At 40.0% G+C, this 18,250-nt stretch overlaps 1 protein-coding gene across 1 annotated transcript in view; it reads right to left on the reverse strand.

Annotated features, from left to right (window-relative positions):
* Positions 1-18,250, reverse strand: part of ush2a (Usher syndrome 2A (autosomal recessive, mild)) — a 399,698-nt gene that overhangs the window by 215,435 nt on the left and 166,013 nt on the right. The window contains exons 34-36 of the mRNA XM_036594065.1: positions 17,022-17,169; positions 12,996-13,147; positions 10,433-10,595 (exon numbers count right to left, since the gene is read on the reverse strand). Of these exons, the coding sequence (XP_036449958.1) occupies positions 10,433-10,595; positions 12,996-13,147; positions 17,022-17,169 (463 nt within the window). The remainder of the gene's footprint in view (positions 1-10,432; positions 10,596-12,995; positions 13,148-17,021; positions 17,170-18,250) is intronic.

An 18,250-nucleotide genomic window follows, 5' to 3' on the forward strand; every position in this document is an offset into this window, starting at 1 on the left:
CCTGAACAGGACTAATATCCAGTGTTGTGTGTGGGAGCGGGCGGGTAACCAGCCCACTGCAGGCACAATTCCTGCTAATTAATGAATAGCCTAAATAAAGTAGAATGATCACTAAAGCATACATGTAATATAAATATTAAAAATATACGCAATATAAAATGATAACAGTAAATCAACTGAAATAAATGAAGCCATCCTATAGAATTGCAAAGCAATCGAACATGTGAACAACATGCAAACTCGGAGGCTTCAGTCTGACGGCCACAGCTGCCCAGCAAAACACCAAAAATAACCGCTCTGTGATTTAATTCTTTACTTGTGTTTACTGGGAATAAATGGCGTTTGGTCAAGTTACTTCACAGTGAGCCCGATGACCATGACTACCATGTTATTTCAGCAGAGAATAAGACATTTGTGAATAGACTATGTGAAGTACTGGACATCAGATTGCCTTGACAAACCGTGTGAGTGGGAGCGGGCCGTAATGTTTCAGTTGCGGGCGGGTGCGGGATGAAATCTTGTGGGAGAGGGCGGGAGTGGGAATGGAAAAACAGTCCCACACAGACCTCTACTGTGAAGCAAAAAGTATTTTAGAAAACTTTAACAATATTTAAACACTTGACTGAACTTACTAATTAAAACAATAAAAGGAAATAGGCCTTTTAATAAACTCATGTAAAAGCCAGGCCTCTAACAAGGCTGAACGATACTGGGGGAAAAAGTCACATTGTGATATTTTAAGTTTTCGCAATAAATATTGCAATATTTGAAAAACAAAAAAGGAGTAAAAAATGTATCCAGTTAAACTTCTCCAAAATTGAGTAGTTTCTTACTCTACCTATGAGGAACTAAGGCAGTAATTGAGACCTAGCAACAAAAAACAGAATAGGTGGCCATTTTTAAAAAAAAAAAAATTGGTATGTAAAACAAAGTGGTCAGTAAAATGTAAAAGACTGTGCAAAATAAAATAAAAAAAAAACAAAATAACTGATAATCCAAAAAAGGGTGGAATGGTTACTATAAGTTTTTTTGTTGAAGCAGCTCAATGAATATTCTGGTTTTGACCGACTGATAAGGACAAAATATCATATTGCATTAAAACTGCTGTCTATTGAAACTGGTGAACACTTCCTGTGATTAAAGATTGGACTGCATTACTTCTCACCAAATGTTCTAGTGAACATCTGTGATTGGCCAAGAAGCTAACAGAAAAAAGTAAAACATTCACTGATTGGTCAGAGACTCATGTGCGATATCAGTGTTGAGTAGGCCGATTATGCCATAACAATTCACACAATATATCGCGTATAAACAGTTTCCAGTGTTCCCATTCTGCTTCTGGAGTTTGGAGAATGAATTGCCAACATAAACAAATCCATCTTTAAAAGGCATTTTCATTCCTTTCTCCTAGAGTAAAAATATGCAGCCAACATGTGCTTTATTTCTAGTAAAAAGATAAATGGAAGGGTTTGGCGACTAAAGAATATATCACAGTTAAAAAGTCACTTTCCCCCCCTCCAGCTCTACATAAATCACCGCACTAGTCAATATTTAATAATGCTAGCCTTGGTCCGCAGTCCCTCGCTCACCCCTGTCATGTGTAATAGCTCCCACTCCGATATCTCAGACATAAAAGGCTGGCTTTACGGCAATACTAACATGTAGAAGGGGTCATTACTGATCGACGTTTCCCTTAATCTGTGACTGCCGGCCACAGGCCAATAAATTCTCCAGCAATCCACTGGGAGAAATCAGTAAACTTCTGCCTTTGACTTCCCAGCGGACTGTGCGTGCGTGTGCTGGTCAGATGACCTGACCTTAAAAGGCATCAACCCTGGTCTAGACACTCAGGCACATAAAACCCCATCCACCAACAGCAGCAATCTGCATATATCTGTGGCAAAGCAGAGTAAGGGTGGGCGATATGACGATATATTGTTAGCACAATAAATTATGCCACGATAAGTTTTTATTGTGTTCTCCGCCGAGTTCTCTGGGCCAAAGCTCATCTCAGACGAAAGGCGCAGACCTTTATCAGTGAAAGGTGCAAAAGCTGATATCTGCCATTGTATGGGGTGCATCAGTGCCCACAGTATGGGTGGCTTGCGTATGTGGGAAGGTCCCTTTGAGGTGAAGGTGTATATTGGGATTTTAGAGAAACATTAGTTGCCATCAGGATGAGCAAGACATTGCCAGGCCTCATTCTGCATGTGCTACAACAGCGCGGCTTCGTAGACACACAGATTGCGGTGCTTGACCGGCTGGCCTGCAGTCCAGATCTGTCTCCTATTGAAAATGTATCGTGCGTTATGAAGGGGAGACTCAGACAACGACGGCCACGGATTGCTGAGCAGCTAATGGGCAAAAATTCCACTTGCAAACTGCAACAATTAGTATCCTCAGTTCCCAAACGATTAGAAAGTGTCATTAAAAGGAAAGGTAAAGTAAAACAGTGGAAAACATGCCTCTCTACCAACTTTTTGTAAGGGGGTTGCAGACAAACACTAAACTTTTATATGCTGATCAGGCGTAACACTAAGACCACCTCCTTGTTTCTACACTCATTATCCATTTTATCCGCTCCACTTACTATATAGGTGCACTTTGTAGTTCTACAGTTACAGACTGTAGTCCATCTGTTTCTCTGATACTTTGTTAGCCCCCTTTTACTCTGTTCTTCAGTGGTCAGGACCCCCATGGACCCTCACAGAGCAGGTACTATTTGGGTGGTGGATCATTCTCAGCACTGCAGTGACACTGACGTGGTGGTGGTGTATTAGTGTGTGTTGTGCTGGTACGAGTGTCCACTCACTGTCCACTCTATTAGACACTCCTACCTTGTCAGTCCACCTTGTAGATGTAAAGTCAGAGACGATAGCTCATCTGCTGCTGCACACTTTGTGTTGGTCATCCTCTAGTCTTTCATCAGTGGTCACAGGACGCTGCCCACAGGACGCTGTTGGCTGGATATTTTTGGTTGGTGGACTATTCTCAGTCCAGCAGTGACACTGAGGTGTTTAAAAACTCAAAAAGTTAAAAAGTTGGTCAGTGAAAACACTGGAAATCTCTTCTTTGTACAAACTCATTTCCAAAAAAGTTGGGACGCTGTGCAAAATGTAAATGAAAACAAAATGCAATGATGTGCAAATCAGTTAAACCCTATATTTTTTTTTTGAAAGTAGTACAAAGACAACAAAGCAAATGTTGAAACTGAGAAATGTGGGGTTTTTTGGCATTTTTTGCAATTTTTGCATTTGATATGATGTCTTTGTTCTATTTTCAACAAAATATAGGGTTTAAATTATTTGCACATCATTGCATTTTGTTTTCATTTACATTTTGCACAGCGTCTCAACTTTTCCAGAAATGGGGTTTGTAAATAAATGATCGTGATGAAATATGTTTGCTATAAAGGACAGTGATCCCACTGTGACCTCTGGAAAATAATGGCAAAGTAAGACAAACTCTTCAAAGGCAGCTCATCATTCAAACTACATGTAACATTAGCAAAACAGCACTGGCAACAATGGACAACAGCGAGAAAGGGAATAGAGCCATTCCAGGAAAAAAGGGACTACGGTTTTCTCTCTCGCTCCCTTCCTTTTCTTTCACTCTCGAATCAAGCCCCCACCACCACCACCACCCCCACCCCCACCCCGCACATCATAATCTCAGCTTCTTGGCTCAGAAGAATACTTCAAAGCTCTCGCACTATGAGAGTGGAGGGGGGTGGACGTGGCAGGCTTTGAGAGAGGTCACTTCCATCGGCTCGCGTTTCCAGATTACAATCTTGAGTCAGTAAGCTGCTCGTCCTACTTGTCGGAAAAGATACTTTTAAGTCCACTCCGCGGTGGGTGCGACGGACGGGCCAGAAGAGCCTGCTTCAAACAGACCTGGGAGATGAGGATGCCCATAGATACATATTACAGGGGAGGTGGGCTAGTATACAGATGCAATAACAGCCCACTTCAGCAGCAAAGGGCTGCGAACATGTAAGAAAACAGTAAGGAGGCAGGTAATAGAGACGGCTGTGGTATAATCACTATACATACACAATAAAAAACAAACCAATAGAGGAGACACAGAACACACGGCTCAGCTCCTCACAGATACACTTCACAACCACTGCTCACTTAAGGGCACAGACACTATTCAAAGGGGAAATTCACCAGTTTTTCAATTCAATTTCTGCATAACCCAATCACAAAGATGTAAACGCAAATATAGCAATTTTATTTACTTTCTGAAATGACCAGTGAACCTGTAAGTCATGAGGTTTTATGTGTGACGTTGATAACGTTAAAACAGCGGTAAATCTGAAGGACTGAAGTTTGCTTTGAGGTTTGTACATCGTGCTGCATTTTCCTCTCTAAAAAATGAACGTTAGGCCAAAACTTTGTCTCAGAACTCTTATAAAACAGCTTTACTAACTGTTAACACTGCTGTTGACCTGATAACTATAAATGGTAAAATATGGTTCAGTTTTTGAACTCAAACAGCTGAGACTCACAAAGACTTACATAAAATAAATACTGTACTGCGGGGGCGGAGCTGTGTTGTTGGTCTAGGTTTTTTATTAGCTTTTATTTTTCATCAGTTTCTACATGTGAAGATTTTTTGGTCGTCATTAAGGATGCACAATGACATCATCAGACAGGAAAAATGTGGACAGATGATTAGACTCGATATTTCGATTATTAGACAGATTATTAGACTGATATTTCAAACTGGTTTTTGAAGACACAATTATTGTACTCCAGAAGAGCAGAACATGTAGGTGATGCTGGTCTACTGTGATCATATCCATCATTATTATTATTATTGATTTTTAACATTACAGAACTAAATGTCATATTTCTTTGTAATGCTAATCCAGGTAGATTTAGTCCCTATTTCTACATTTTATAAATGTGTATGTATCTGCACTGGCAATGGTAGATATGCACATGAAAATTATTGAATATTGATATGCAGTAAGTATCAGTACATCCCTACTGTCATCATGCTAATTATTAAGCTTGGATGACTCTGTTTTTCTTACAACCCCATTTCCAAAAAAGTTGTGACGCTGTGCAAAATGTAAATAAAAACAAAATGCAATGATGTGCAAATCACTCAAATCTTATATTTAATTAAAAATAGTACAAAGACAGCATGTCAAATGTTGAAACTGAAAAATTTTATTGTTTTCTTTTAAAAATGTGCCCATTTTGAATTTAATGCCAACAACATGTTCCAAAAAAGTTGGGACGGGGGCCTGTTTACCACTGTGTTTCATCACCTCTTCTTCTAACAACACTCTGTAAGCATTTGGGATTTCAGCTGCTCATCAGTTCAGAGTCTCCTTTGTTGTATTTTTCATTTCATAATGCACCAACTGTTTTCAGTGGTGACAGGTCTGGACTGCAGGTAGGTCAGTTTCAACATTTGATATGTTGCCTTTGTAATATTTTCAATTAAATATAGGTTTAAATGATTTGCATTTTGTTTTTATTTACATTTTGCAAAGCATCCCAACTTTTTTGGAAATGGGGTTTGTTTTTTAGCCACAATGTATTTTGTATTCATCCTGTATTGTTGGCTACTGTGGGTTTAGTAGTGTCTGACTTGCATAAGAGCGTTACACCATTAATACCTTGAGGAAAATTCTTCTCATTTTAGAGGTATCTGTAAACTAGAAGACAGCTCCCTAAATTATATAAATATCAGTGCTTCATTGGCAGGAATGTTGCCAATACTGATATGTCAGTGAAGCCTTAATAGTGACCATTTAACTGGCCAACTGACACGTCTGTTGGGCGTTACTAATAATACTCCAGAAAGGCCAGACATAATCTCATAACAAGAATACATGTCTGGGCACGTCACCTCTAAACCCACCCCCAAATTCTTCTTGTCTACGGTCTTTTAATGTCCAGAGTAATCAATAATACAAGCAAAACAAGCTAGCTAGTGAAATATTATCATTAAGTAACAGAATTATTTACTTTTTAAAAAAAAAAAAAAAAACCATGTACTGTGTTCTCCACACACACAACACATCTGGACGCTTAACCGGAGCTTTTCAGCCATGCTAGTGTGCGTTACATTCAGGGGCTAACGACAGGGTTGTTGTCCATTGGATAAAGTTCACAAGCGCTTGCTGTCACCCATATTTAGCCCAGAATTTCTCACCGCTCTCCCCACACTTTCTCGTTAAGTGATCCGGTTTGGCCCCATGTGGCTAATAATATTCAAGCTTGTATCAATACAAACAAGCAGCAAGACATTTTCAACTTATTGCAAAAAGAAATTAATAAAAATAAATAAAAGACTGGCTCAGTAAAGACAACAAAATAGGTAACCTCTATATGCACTAACACTGCCCACATAAGTCACAGTCATCTACATGAAGCATTTCCCACAGGTATCCAATAAACATGGAAGCACTGAAAAATTAGGTGTGAAGAAAAACAACCAAGCTGGCGACTCCACACAGTCTAAATTCTTGTTTATATATGCGCAGTATCAGGATGGCTATAATATGAACTACGTCCATCAAAGGGCCTGACTGATTGCCTTGTAAGCGATCTGGCCCAAATATTATAGATCAGGCAAGCTCAGCTTAATTAGACGCTGACGTAGTAATGCAGCCGTCAACAAAGCAACCTCAATTTCTGGATTTTCTACAAACAAGCACATTATAGGCCATAATTTGCTGATGATAAACAAATATGCACTGCAGAAAAAAAATTCCAATTTATTCTTGTGAGCTGATCAGGCTCATGCGCACACACACACACACACACACACACACACACACACACACACACACACCACTTCTGGGCGACATTGTGGGATTAAATGTGTACAATTGGTCAGCTGTGCAGATGAACTGTTGATTAATGGAGAGAGACAATCTATTCTATTGGTTGGCAGTCAAAAGGAAAGTGCTGACACAGAGAGGTGTGGGTCAGTCCTTTCATCTGAACCAAGCTGGAGGCGGACCAGGAACAAAAGGGGCAAAAGAGGGGGGGGGGCGCACAAACCAGCGCCAGCTTCAGTGCCTAAGTGGACAGGCCACAAGCACAATGACCAACAGAGCCTGAATTACATGCAACTATATCACCTGGCACACAGCATAGTTCACTCTGAGCATCGGAGGGCTGACTCGTGTCCTAATAATGACCAGTTTTGGTGGAATTAGTCAAGTAATCGTTTACAAACTACAAACTAGAAGGGAAAGTTTGTGAATGAACTTTAAGTTGGCTTGATAAAGCTATTGCTATGAAATCCCAGGTGGTGCTAAGGTGCTGCTATGTTATCCCACATGGTTGCTAAGATGTTGCTAGGCCACTCCCAGTGATTCCCAGGTGGATGCCAAGGTGGTGTTAGGTCGTTGCTACGTTATCCCAAGTGGTTGCTAAGCCTTTGCTGTGGAATCCCAGGCAGTCACTAAGGTGTGGCATGGCTGTTGCCATGGTGACCCATCCTCTCCAGAGAAGACACTTCTGCACATTTTAATGCACTTTTTTTTTTTTTAATTTGCTGAATTTAAGATATTGGAATAACTAACACATAAATTGCAGCCTTGTTAAAGGTTATGGCACATTTTATATTTTATGCTGTATTTTTTCCAAGATGTTAAACAAATAAATAGAAACCGTGCATTAAAACAGCAGTTTGTATGTACAATGTATTATTTTGTTGATAAATTGCAATGCAAATTCAATTTAAATCCTTCTTGACCAAGGCAAATGGTGCAATTGTTTTTCCCTCACAATGTTTTCATCTGTGAGGGAACTTAATTCTTAGAGCTAGGCCTTCAGCTCAGGCAATAAACGTCATAATTCTGTCAAAAACAAGTAAAACGTATATCTACAATAATACTAATTTCTTTTGGTGTCACTTTGGAGTTTCTAAAAGTATGTTAGCACTATGCTAAAGCTGGTGCAGATTTTTTGGCTGTTCTAGATTAAAGAAACATTAAATTGCTTTATTTAAAGTCTATAGAAGGGATTTTCCTTTGTAAGTTGGAGTTCTACAGAGACTCAAAAGTAAAGAGCCCCGCTGCTGTTTTCCAGTTCTAACACCTGACCGAAGCCTGGTTAGAGAACCACTGGTATTCACAGTCAGTGGCATATCTAGTACTTCCACAAAGCCTAGAGTCTCTTTTCCCTCATGAAACTGATCTCACCTGTTATAAATTATTACACAACTGGTAGTTCCTAGTTATGCTGGTAGTTGAAGTAATCTTCTGTCAAGCTCCTGAAGTCTTCATCATTGGTCAAGCTCTCTTGGCTGTCCCTTCCTGGATACTACGGTGAGGGAAAAATCCTGATTCCTTCTGTTTTCAACTACAACTTAAAAATGAAATATAAGCATTACTATTCATTCATTCATCATCATTAACCGCTTAGTCCAGGTAGGGTCGCGGTAGCAGTTGGGAGAGCAGAGATTCCCAGATGACTTCGTCCAGCTCATTCTGGGGGACCCGAGCGGCTCCCAGGCCAACTTCGAGATATAATTCCTCCAGCGGGTCCTAGGACGACCTCGGGGTCTCGTCCCAGTAGGCCATGCCTGGTACACCCCCACCGGGAGGCGTCCAGGGGGCATCCTGATCAGACGCCCAAACCACCTCAACTGGCTCCTCTCGAGCCCCACACCCTATAAAGTAGAGTGTAGCTGCCACCCTGTGAAGAAAGCTAATTTCCGCTGCTTGTATTCGCGATCGAGTTCCTGGATCGGGGCCTTGCCGTGGCGGAAGAGCTTGTGTGGTCAAGGACTCTTCACAGCTAAGTCGTCTGGAGCAATATGCTCCTGGTAGGGTGTCCCAAGGCGAACAGGTCTGCAGTGAAGACCCAGAATAACTCGATCCAAAAATCCTTCATGACAAAAGGGATGCAGAAAATCGTGTACACTGCCCGGGAGAGGGTTACTGGGACCTGCCCCTGGAGCCAGGCCTGGGGGTAGTGTTCCTCGGCGAGCGCCTGGTGGCCGGGCAGGCCACGTAACCCGGCAGGGCTGAGCCCAAAAAGGCAATGTGGGGGGGACCACGTGGGCCCACAACCTGCAAGGTCCAGCATGGGGGACCAGTGCAGTGCCGTATAGGCAGTGGGAGATGGCAGGGAGGATCCTGGCAGCATGGACCCCTGCAGCGGAAACTGGCTCTTGGTATAAGCATTACTACTTACTACTAATACTTGTTTAAATACAACAAATACAAAAAGTATGATGGTTTTATAAATAAAAATAACATGTATTTTGGAAATCATTAGGCTTTCTCTGAAGCCCTAATAAGCCCAAAGTGTTCCCCAGCGGATTTCTAAGTATTTTGTTTTCTAAATGTCTTCTATAAGTCTTCCTTGTTTAACTTTTTCCAAAAAAGTATTCTGGAATCTAAAAGCATTCGTATAGTTTGTTACTGTTCAGTTAAGTCCATTTTTATTGTTTGGCCTTTTTAAAAACTTGTATTACCCAACTAATCATCAAAATCGGCAGATAACTCAATTACTAATATATTCTATAGGCACAGCCTTAGATGCCACTCCATCTTGTGTCACATTTGATAAGGTCAAGGAAAACATGACACTTAGGAAAGGGTGATAAATCAAAACACAGAAAGCTAACACTGCCAAATATCAGTCTGAAGTCTAAAGTAAAGTGATTTTTGATATAAATATAAACGAGGAAAAAATATGCAGCGATTTAAGCTGCTTTCCTAATAATAAAGAATACAGTGTCATTTGCAAACTCTTCAATCTGCCTACTTTTGCTAATTTTAGTGCATAGTTTCAATATCCTTGAAATGTGCAGATGCGTGTTCTCTGTAAAGGATAGGTTCATTTATTTCTTCACTTCGAAATCAACAACACGTGAACAGAGGCGCACAGACTCTGCATACGACTGAACATGATACAGGTTGGTAAGCGTGTGGACAGAAATCTTCCTCTGTGCCTGTGTGAATGTGTGCGCATCCCCATTCGCACACACCACCGCAGGCATTTATCTCCAGGCAGCTATAAAAGAGCTCGGTCAGGGCCGGCGGAGGTGAGTGGCGGGGTTGATTTCTTCTGAACGCGCTATTACACTCTTTTTAACAAACCTGTCCACTCTCATCCTGCCGAGGATGAGGAGCGCGGGGCACGCGGCGGCCGCCTCCATCTCTCCGCTGTCTCTCCGCCGCCCTCTGGTCCTGCCGCGGCGCCCGGCAGCCGGCGCGAGCCAAATGGGGGCCGACAACAATTCATTTACGGCCATTACTGCACGGCAGCGGCACGCTAGGGTTCACTGCCCTTTTTGCATACTGTGTGTAAACAATCATAGGGAAAATGGCTGGAGTCAATATGGGTGATCAGAGGCAAGCGAGGGGGTGGGGGCGAGTCACATCCACTCAGAGGCACAGAGGCGTCGGAGGGAGAGATATCTGTGGAAGCATTTGGGTGCGATTTACCTGACGGCTGGGAGAAGGCTCCGGTGAAAAGGACCGAGTAGGTCAGGTTGCCGTTGGGCTTGGCAGGGGAATCCCACTTCACCCTCACTGACCGAGGGGTCTCGTTCAGGATTTCTATGGGCACGCTGCCAACCGGGGGCATCTCTAAAGTCCGGACCTCCGCCTGTGAGAGAATGACAAAGAAACTATAACATATTGATGAACAAAATTGACTGGTTTGAAATGCTGACAGCTCTGTAGTAGAGAGGGCACTCTTTTCTTTTCAGACACCACTGAATATCACCTGATACCGATACCGATACTATACTTTTTCCTTTTTTTATATTTTTATAGCTGCATAGCTACACACTCATTATGGGTACTGCTGTCGTGACCTACCGTACATTCAAGGTGCCAAACATGGCTTTTTGCATGATGCTGTAGAAGAACCCTTTTGCTTCCCTAAAGAACCTTGTGTGATATAGAGTTTTGTGCAAGTAAAGAACCACACAGTCGGTTGCCAGGTAACAGACATGACAGATGATTGTCGACTTTGACTGAACAGCTTAAGATTTCCTAACTTGAGATAAGATACTGTAAGATTCCTAAATTAAGATCAGATTTGCCTCTGTAATACAAATTTGTATTGTCTTGACTTGTCAGATCTGAACTTAAGACAAAAGGATAGGAATGTCCTGTAATACGGCCTCCGGTCCTCATGTGATCTTAGATCTGTAAAAACCATCTGTAAAATACTAAAAAACATGGACTCAGTTCCACCTTTTGTTAGGCAGTAAAGTTTTGTATGTACTTGTATGAAATGTTTGAAAATGTATCTCTATAATTTAGCATTTAATTAAAATTCTACCCCTTTTTTGTATTTATCTTTTTATTCTGATTTATGTTGTTGCTTTATATGATTTTACATTAATATTCTTTTAATTTCATTAAACATATATATTGCGGTTCTCAAACAGTAACTACAATAGAAAACAATTAACTCAACTGTAATTTCTATTAGTGTTTAACTTTATGACGTGTGTAAATCACTTTAAGCTGCCACTAGTATGAATATGAATAGTGCACTACAAAGTTATTATTATTATCATTACTATTACCAAATCTGTGTCATCAGTACATTGTAGTTAAAGGTCCAATTAACTGTCAAAATCTCTAACAGAACAGGCACTCTAATTTCTTAATATTTTACATAAGTCAAAAAAGTTAGGAGAGTAGATGAAATACAATAAAATAGAAAACAGAGGTTTGTAAATCCACTTTGACTCGTATTTAAGTGAATGTCCGTGACTTATAACAGCTTAAATGGCACTGCATTAAAACCCTGTGTGTTTCTGTGATGGATATCACTACAGTGGCTCAGGAACACCTTGACAAACTGTGGTCAATAAACACTGTTCATCACTGCATCAACAAATGCAAGTCAAGACCGTAATATGCACAGTGGAAGCCATACATTAACAATGTCCAGAAACACCGCCGACTTCTCTGGGCTCAAACTCATCTGAAATGGACTGATGCACAGTGGAAACATGTCTGACAAGTCCACCTTTCAGATATTTTATGGAAATAGTGGATATTGTGCTCTCTGGAGCAAAGTATGTAGTGGTATGTGGGGGTATTAGCGGGTAATGTGCACATTTTTAGCAATATATGCCGCCTTCTAGATGCCGTTTTTCAGGAACATCCATTCTTATTTCAACTAGACAATGGCAGGAAACATTCTGCATGGGTTGCAACAGCATGGCTGTCTAATCAAAGAGTGCTGGTGCTAAACTGGCCTTATTGAAAATGTGTGATGCATTTGGTGCAAAATACAACAAAAGCCACATACTTGTCTAACTGAAAAATGGCAGAAAATTCTGTTTTCAAAACTGGATCAAATGGTATCTTTAGTCCCCAAACCTTTACTAAGTGCTGCTAAAAGAAAAGGTAATATTTCAGTTTAATACAGCTTAAACAGAATTTACTAATCACTTCTGTTTTAATTTGCATGTCACATACTGTAGCAACTTTTTTGCAATTGTTTGTAAAACTGTCTCAAACCAGATGTATTGAAAATAACATGGTTTGCTATTTATGAACCCATTTGTAATTCCAATTAAGGACAGACGTGTCATGTTACTTTCAGTATGTTATTTCAGATTTATAACACAAACAAGAGAGCACTGCATTTGTATAACAAAGTCAAAACATATTTTATTAACACATCTTCACAGAATCCACGAATCACCCCCCGCCCCTTACTGCGTGGATATTTCTCTGCTTGATGACATGCCCACAACCCCCACCCCCCCACCTTCGTCACTCCCTTTGGCCCACTCAGAGTTTTTGCAGCGTTGGCAGAACTGGCCATTTGACTAAATATTGCACACATATTGGAAAAATGCCCAAATCTGGCCCATCAAAGCAGTAACCAGCCCAGAGTGGCATTTATACCAAATGTCAAGCGCGAGCAGAAGGTGCTTTATTGAACAGAGCGAATCGATCACCTTTATGATGTCGAGCTGCCATCTGACACCTATGGTGTATGTATTAACATAATGTAAATGGGACAGGCTCTCACCAAAGGGCCCAGAGCGCAGCCCTGAGCTGTGCACGCCTGCACACGGAAGCCGTGCAGACTCCAGGGAGACAGGCCACTGACCGCGAAGCTCGTGGACGAGGAGTTCTGGACCAACACACCGTCCATCCACAGGCCGTAGCTGCTGATTACACCTGCCACAGACAAAGAAAAGTCCCGTTTAGAGAGACGAGCAATGTGTGGCATGTCTGATCTACCAAAAACAAAAACATAACAGTGGTGAGTCAAAGAAAATAACCTGTATTACAAGAATACTTATATTCATCAAAACACCCACAGAAACACTAACCTGGGGCTATGATTGGCCAGAATGTACACAGCAGTCAAACGTGATTGGTTAAAGGGCTCATTTGCATATTTCAGCCTTCTGTAATCTCAGTACTGCGACAATAATGAACAAACCCTACTGTACAGGCATTCGAATGATTCCAAGGTGACACAATGTTTAAAGACACAACACTAGTGAAAAAACAAAAAACAAAAAAACAAGTACATCACTGTGCCAAAGAAACCTGCAAGGGTATTTTTCCAAACCTCCAAAGTTCTTAGAAGTTGGCCAAGTAATCCCAAACACATTCAGGTCTGGACTCTGGGGTGGTCAGTCCATTGTTCTGAGAACACCTGCAACTTTGTTTGTCTTTTTGTCCATTTCCTTTTTTTCAGTAACTACATCTTGACAGTTAAACATCCTTTCGGACCCACAGCGTCGAGCTGAGCAAAGAGGAAGGACAGACTCAAACACTCGTGGATTTGCAGGACTGAGTGGAGTGGAGGTCTCTCAAAGACGAAAGCTTTAAGTGCTGTTTTTCTGATGGTGAGGGTCTTGGTGGTCTACCAACTCTTGCATGGTTATTAGGGGTCCCATCTTTCCTGTATATTTTAATGATTTTTTAAACTCCAGTTCTGGAAACTCCTGACATATTTTCCTTTGCCTTACTTTATGCAAGTAGCTTATCTTTTCAGAAATATCATTAAATAAATAAAGAGTGGACTTTTGAACAGGACCGTATACTATCTATCTATCTATCTATCTATCTATCTATCTATCTATCTGTCTATCTATCTAACACAAAAAATATCAGCGGTATAAGCCCTTATACCCCAGATGAGGGGAAAAAATCCATTTTATTTATAGAGCCATATTCAGAGGGACGTGTGTGTATCCGAATGCTGCCTGCTTCCCTCATTTTCCCTCCATGTTCTGATGTAAACAGGCCGCTTTGTTTAAAGCTCTGTTAAAGGCAGCCATTAGGGAGAGAGGGCTGTAAAACATGGAAAGAGAGCCATTTAGTGTAGCTGCCCTCTTTACAACTGCCCACAGCAAAAGCTCAGTTAGGGGTGCTCAGGGTCAGCAGAGAGGGGTTAGAGCAGGACAGCAGGGCTAGACCGATATGGCAGCGCATATGGGAAAAGTCACCTGTGTACTTAAAAACACCTTCCAACACGGACACATAGAGTCGCATGCAAAAACTTGGTCAAATGACACGATTTGAAGTCATTCTAAGGTGAAATCTGTGTCTACTATTGCTAAACTGTTTATTTGTACAAATAAAAAAATAAATCACACTGGTTTGTTGTGCTAATATTAGCACAGATACCACAGGAGATATTTTCTCTAATCAGAGAAATATGAGGGGCACATTTCTATCCTCAGATAGCCACTATGAAATGCAATACGTCGACTGCTTATATTCTGAAGACACAAATAAGCTCGTATCATCTGTCATATCACTGGGGTCGGGTGTTCTTGAGAGTACTGGAAATCTTTGGTTACTCATTCTATTTGTGTTAAATTATTTATGCAGCCATTCTTGGTTTAACTCTGCATCCATTAAAATGATATTTGTAAACATACGGAGCATCTGCTGTCATCAAAGGCCAAATTAATTATTAGACACTTTAAGGCAAATAGTAAATTCCAGTCATTCCTTCACTTAAAAATCTTATTCCTTTGATGTTCAGTGCCCTCATTTCCAAAACTGTCAAACAGAAGATATAATAGTATGTTTGCTAAAAACCTGGGTGCCTTTTGTATTGATTAATTACAATATATTACTACTAATATCAGATCTGCACAATTAAAAGGATGTATTACATTACATAACTTTCTATTTTTACTTACTTACAATTTTTGACTAAAAAAAGCATCCTTGGTTAAAATGTTTTTTTTGAATTTTTAAGTGAAAATAAATTCACACATCCTGTACAGAGAACAAGCTCAAAAGTGGTATATTTCTGCAATTTTTATTGCCCAGTTTTTTAACAAAACAAAATATTTTCATACAATATAAAATGTGCCATAACTTTTACACAAAAGCCACATTTTATGTTTTATTTCTCTCCCAATATGTTAAATTCAGGAAATAAACATTGATTGTGTATTAAAATGTTCATAAGTGTGTTTTCCGTAGAGGATGTGTTCATTTATTTCCACTCAGAAAATCAACAAAGCATCATTTGACCAGGGTGCCCAAACTTTTGCATGTGCCTGCATATGACAGCATACATACATTTACATATGTTTTTAAGTCTACCATACAATGAAATAAACTGCTTTAAAATATCCAGTTTTATAAGAAAACCTATGAAGAATTGTGTAGCTTATTAAACAGTTTTGTTGATTTTCTAAGTGAAAAGTTTACAGACGCTCTACAGAACAAACATCTGAACACTTTAATGCAAAATTACTGTTTATGTTCTAAATTTAATATACTGGGGAAAAATGCAGCCTGTGAAAAAGTTATGGCACATTTTATATTGTATGTTTTGTTTTTTCCAGTATGTTAAAGTCTGCAGATAAACAGTAGTTGAGCCACATTTGAGTATGTTCTCTGTAAAGGACGCGTTACTGTATTCCCACTTAGAAAATCAACAAGACATGAAATGACTGGAGGTGTTCAAACTTTTGCATATGACTGCATGTAAATTTAACATAAGTAGGGTGTAACGATTCACATAATTCATTCATATTAATCTGGCCTAATATGATACTGTGGTATTTCAATTCAAAACATTTTTTCAAATATATTATAAACAATGGAGAAGCTAATTTACGCTACGTGGAGTGTGCTCCCCATTTTTAAGACAAAAAGGAATCTATATTTTCAGAAGAGGGAGGGTCTGCTCTCACTGTGAGCTTAATTTTTATTATACTTTATTCAGTATAATCAGTATTATACTTTATTTGCTTCAGTCTGTTGAATGTATTGCTTATTACCTGTGTGTATTAAATTGAGAGGCTCACATTGAATGGTACAATATGACATGTTGTACTGTTACACTCCTATTCAAACCTTATGACAGCTGTGTGTTTGGTTTTACCTCTTCATACAGAAGAATGTCACATAAGCAAAATTGACTATTTATACAGATTAACATCAATATTGTAAGCCACTGTATCACATTAAAACCTATTCATAAACATGATAAATAGATTTTTGTTTTGTTCAGTCAGTGCAACAATACAAAAAACAGGGCTCGATATAAAGACAAGAAAAATTGTAGGTCTAAGCTGTGATACACTAGAATTAACAATACGATCTTAGCGCTGATAATATGCCATATTGTGGCACATATAATGTTAAATTATTAATGAATTAACCAATAATACTCTAAGATCAGATCAGGGTTCAATTCCTGAACTCTTGTCCTGTATCCTATTCCCAGCGTCTACAGAAAGCTGGGGCATTTCCACAGCACTGAACGAGGAGGTGGCAGCACAGCCACTGTTGAAGCTGCAGTTCACAGCATCAGTCAAAAGGGAGCACTTTTCATCCACTTAAAACGCCCTGCTCTCCTCTCTCTCCCTCCCTTTCTCTCCCTCTCTCGCCCCCCCTCCCCTCCCTCGCTCCAGGCTCGCTCTCATGCCGCCACACAAAAGTGCTCCTCCATTCCTCCGCATCGTCCGTGTGCGCTAACCCATCATTAAACATGAAGCATCCCTTAGCTAAGCGCACCATTTAGAATATGAGTTGACCTTTGGCCGTGCCTGGCTTTGACCCCACTCACCGTTGGGCTTGCGCGGAGGGTCCCAGGACACGTTGAGCGCGTGCGGGGAGACGTGCAGGATGTCCGGAGCCGGCACCTCCTCCGGAGAGCTCTCCTCAGTGTGGGCCAGGCTGGGGGCGCTGAGGGTGCAGCCGCCCGCCGTGCACGCCTACAGATCAGAGTGAAGATCGTGAGTTATATACATAAACAAGGGAGGGTTAAACAGTCAACATAAAGCAAAACCAAAGAAAAACAGCATTTTTTCTGTACGTTTTAGTGCACAAGTTCTATTTATTTGCTGAGTTTAAAATGTTAAATTTACATTAAATGTGTCATAACTTTCTCACAGACCACATTTTGTTTTTCTTTTTCTCCAATATGTTAAATTCAGAAAATAAACAGTAATTGTGCATTAAAATGTGCACAAGTGTGTTCTCTTTAGAGACTTACTTTCACTTAGAAAATCAACAAAACTGACCAAGGATGCCCAAACATCCACACAAAGTCGATTTACATGCACCAAAAATATCTGCTGATGCCTTACGTAATATTTAAGGTAATCTGGAAACAAGAAGTAGTTATTAAATAATACACTGTAATTGATTTTATACTGTAAGTCATCTGCCTCAAGAATTGATCGCACTTTTGAACACCAGTCATAGACAGACATTTAAAGAAGGACTGGTTAGATAATCTATGCATTGGATGGTAACTGTATACACTGGGTTTCTTCAAGGGAAGCTTAGGAAACTGACACACATAAAATCAGAATGCATTGTTTATTTGTTTGTTTTTATTTATTCTCATGTTAGCGGTGCCCACTTGCTGCCCAGATAAATTGTTTTGCATATACTTTTCACAGATGCAATCGCTCAGTACTGTATATGGGTCATTCTACCTCTGCAAAATGTAATTTAAGTATAAAATGTACTCAGTAAACATCAGTAAAGGATAATACTGACTGTAACACCACTGACTAAATGACTAAAGCTTTTCTGAAATATAGTCCACTGTCATTTTATTGTCAAAGTCACACTGTACATAACTGCATTTATGTTGTTATTTTCAGTTTTAAAATCAGTTTATGTTTTATGAGTAACGTCACTGACACAATCCTCTAATCATATATCAGTATTTTAGCCTATTTTGTCAGAAAGACAAGAGACATAAGCGATTTTACTCACTGTGTTTTTCTCTAAATTAGTCTTTCTTCCTTTTTTGATATTTATACAAAAAATAATTCAAAAAGA

Source organism: Colossoma macropomum, unplaced genomic scaffold (assembly GCF_904425465.1).
Source record: "Colossoma macropomum unplaced genomic scaffold, Colossoma_macropomum, whole genome shotgun sequence".
Classification (NCBI taxonomy): Eukaryota; Metazoa; Chordata; class Actinopteri; order Characiformes; family Serrasalmidae; genus Colossoma; species Colossoma macropomum.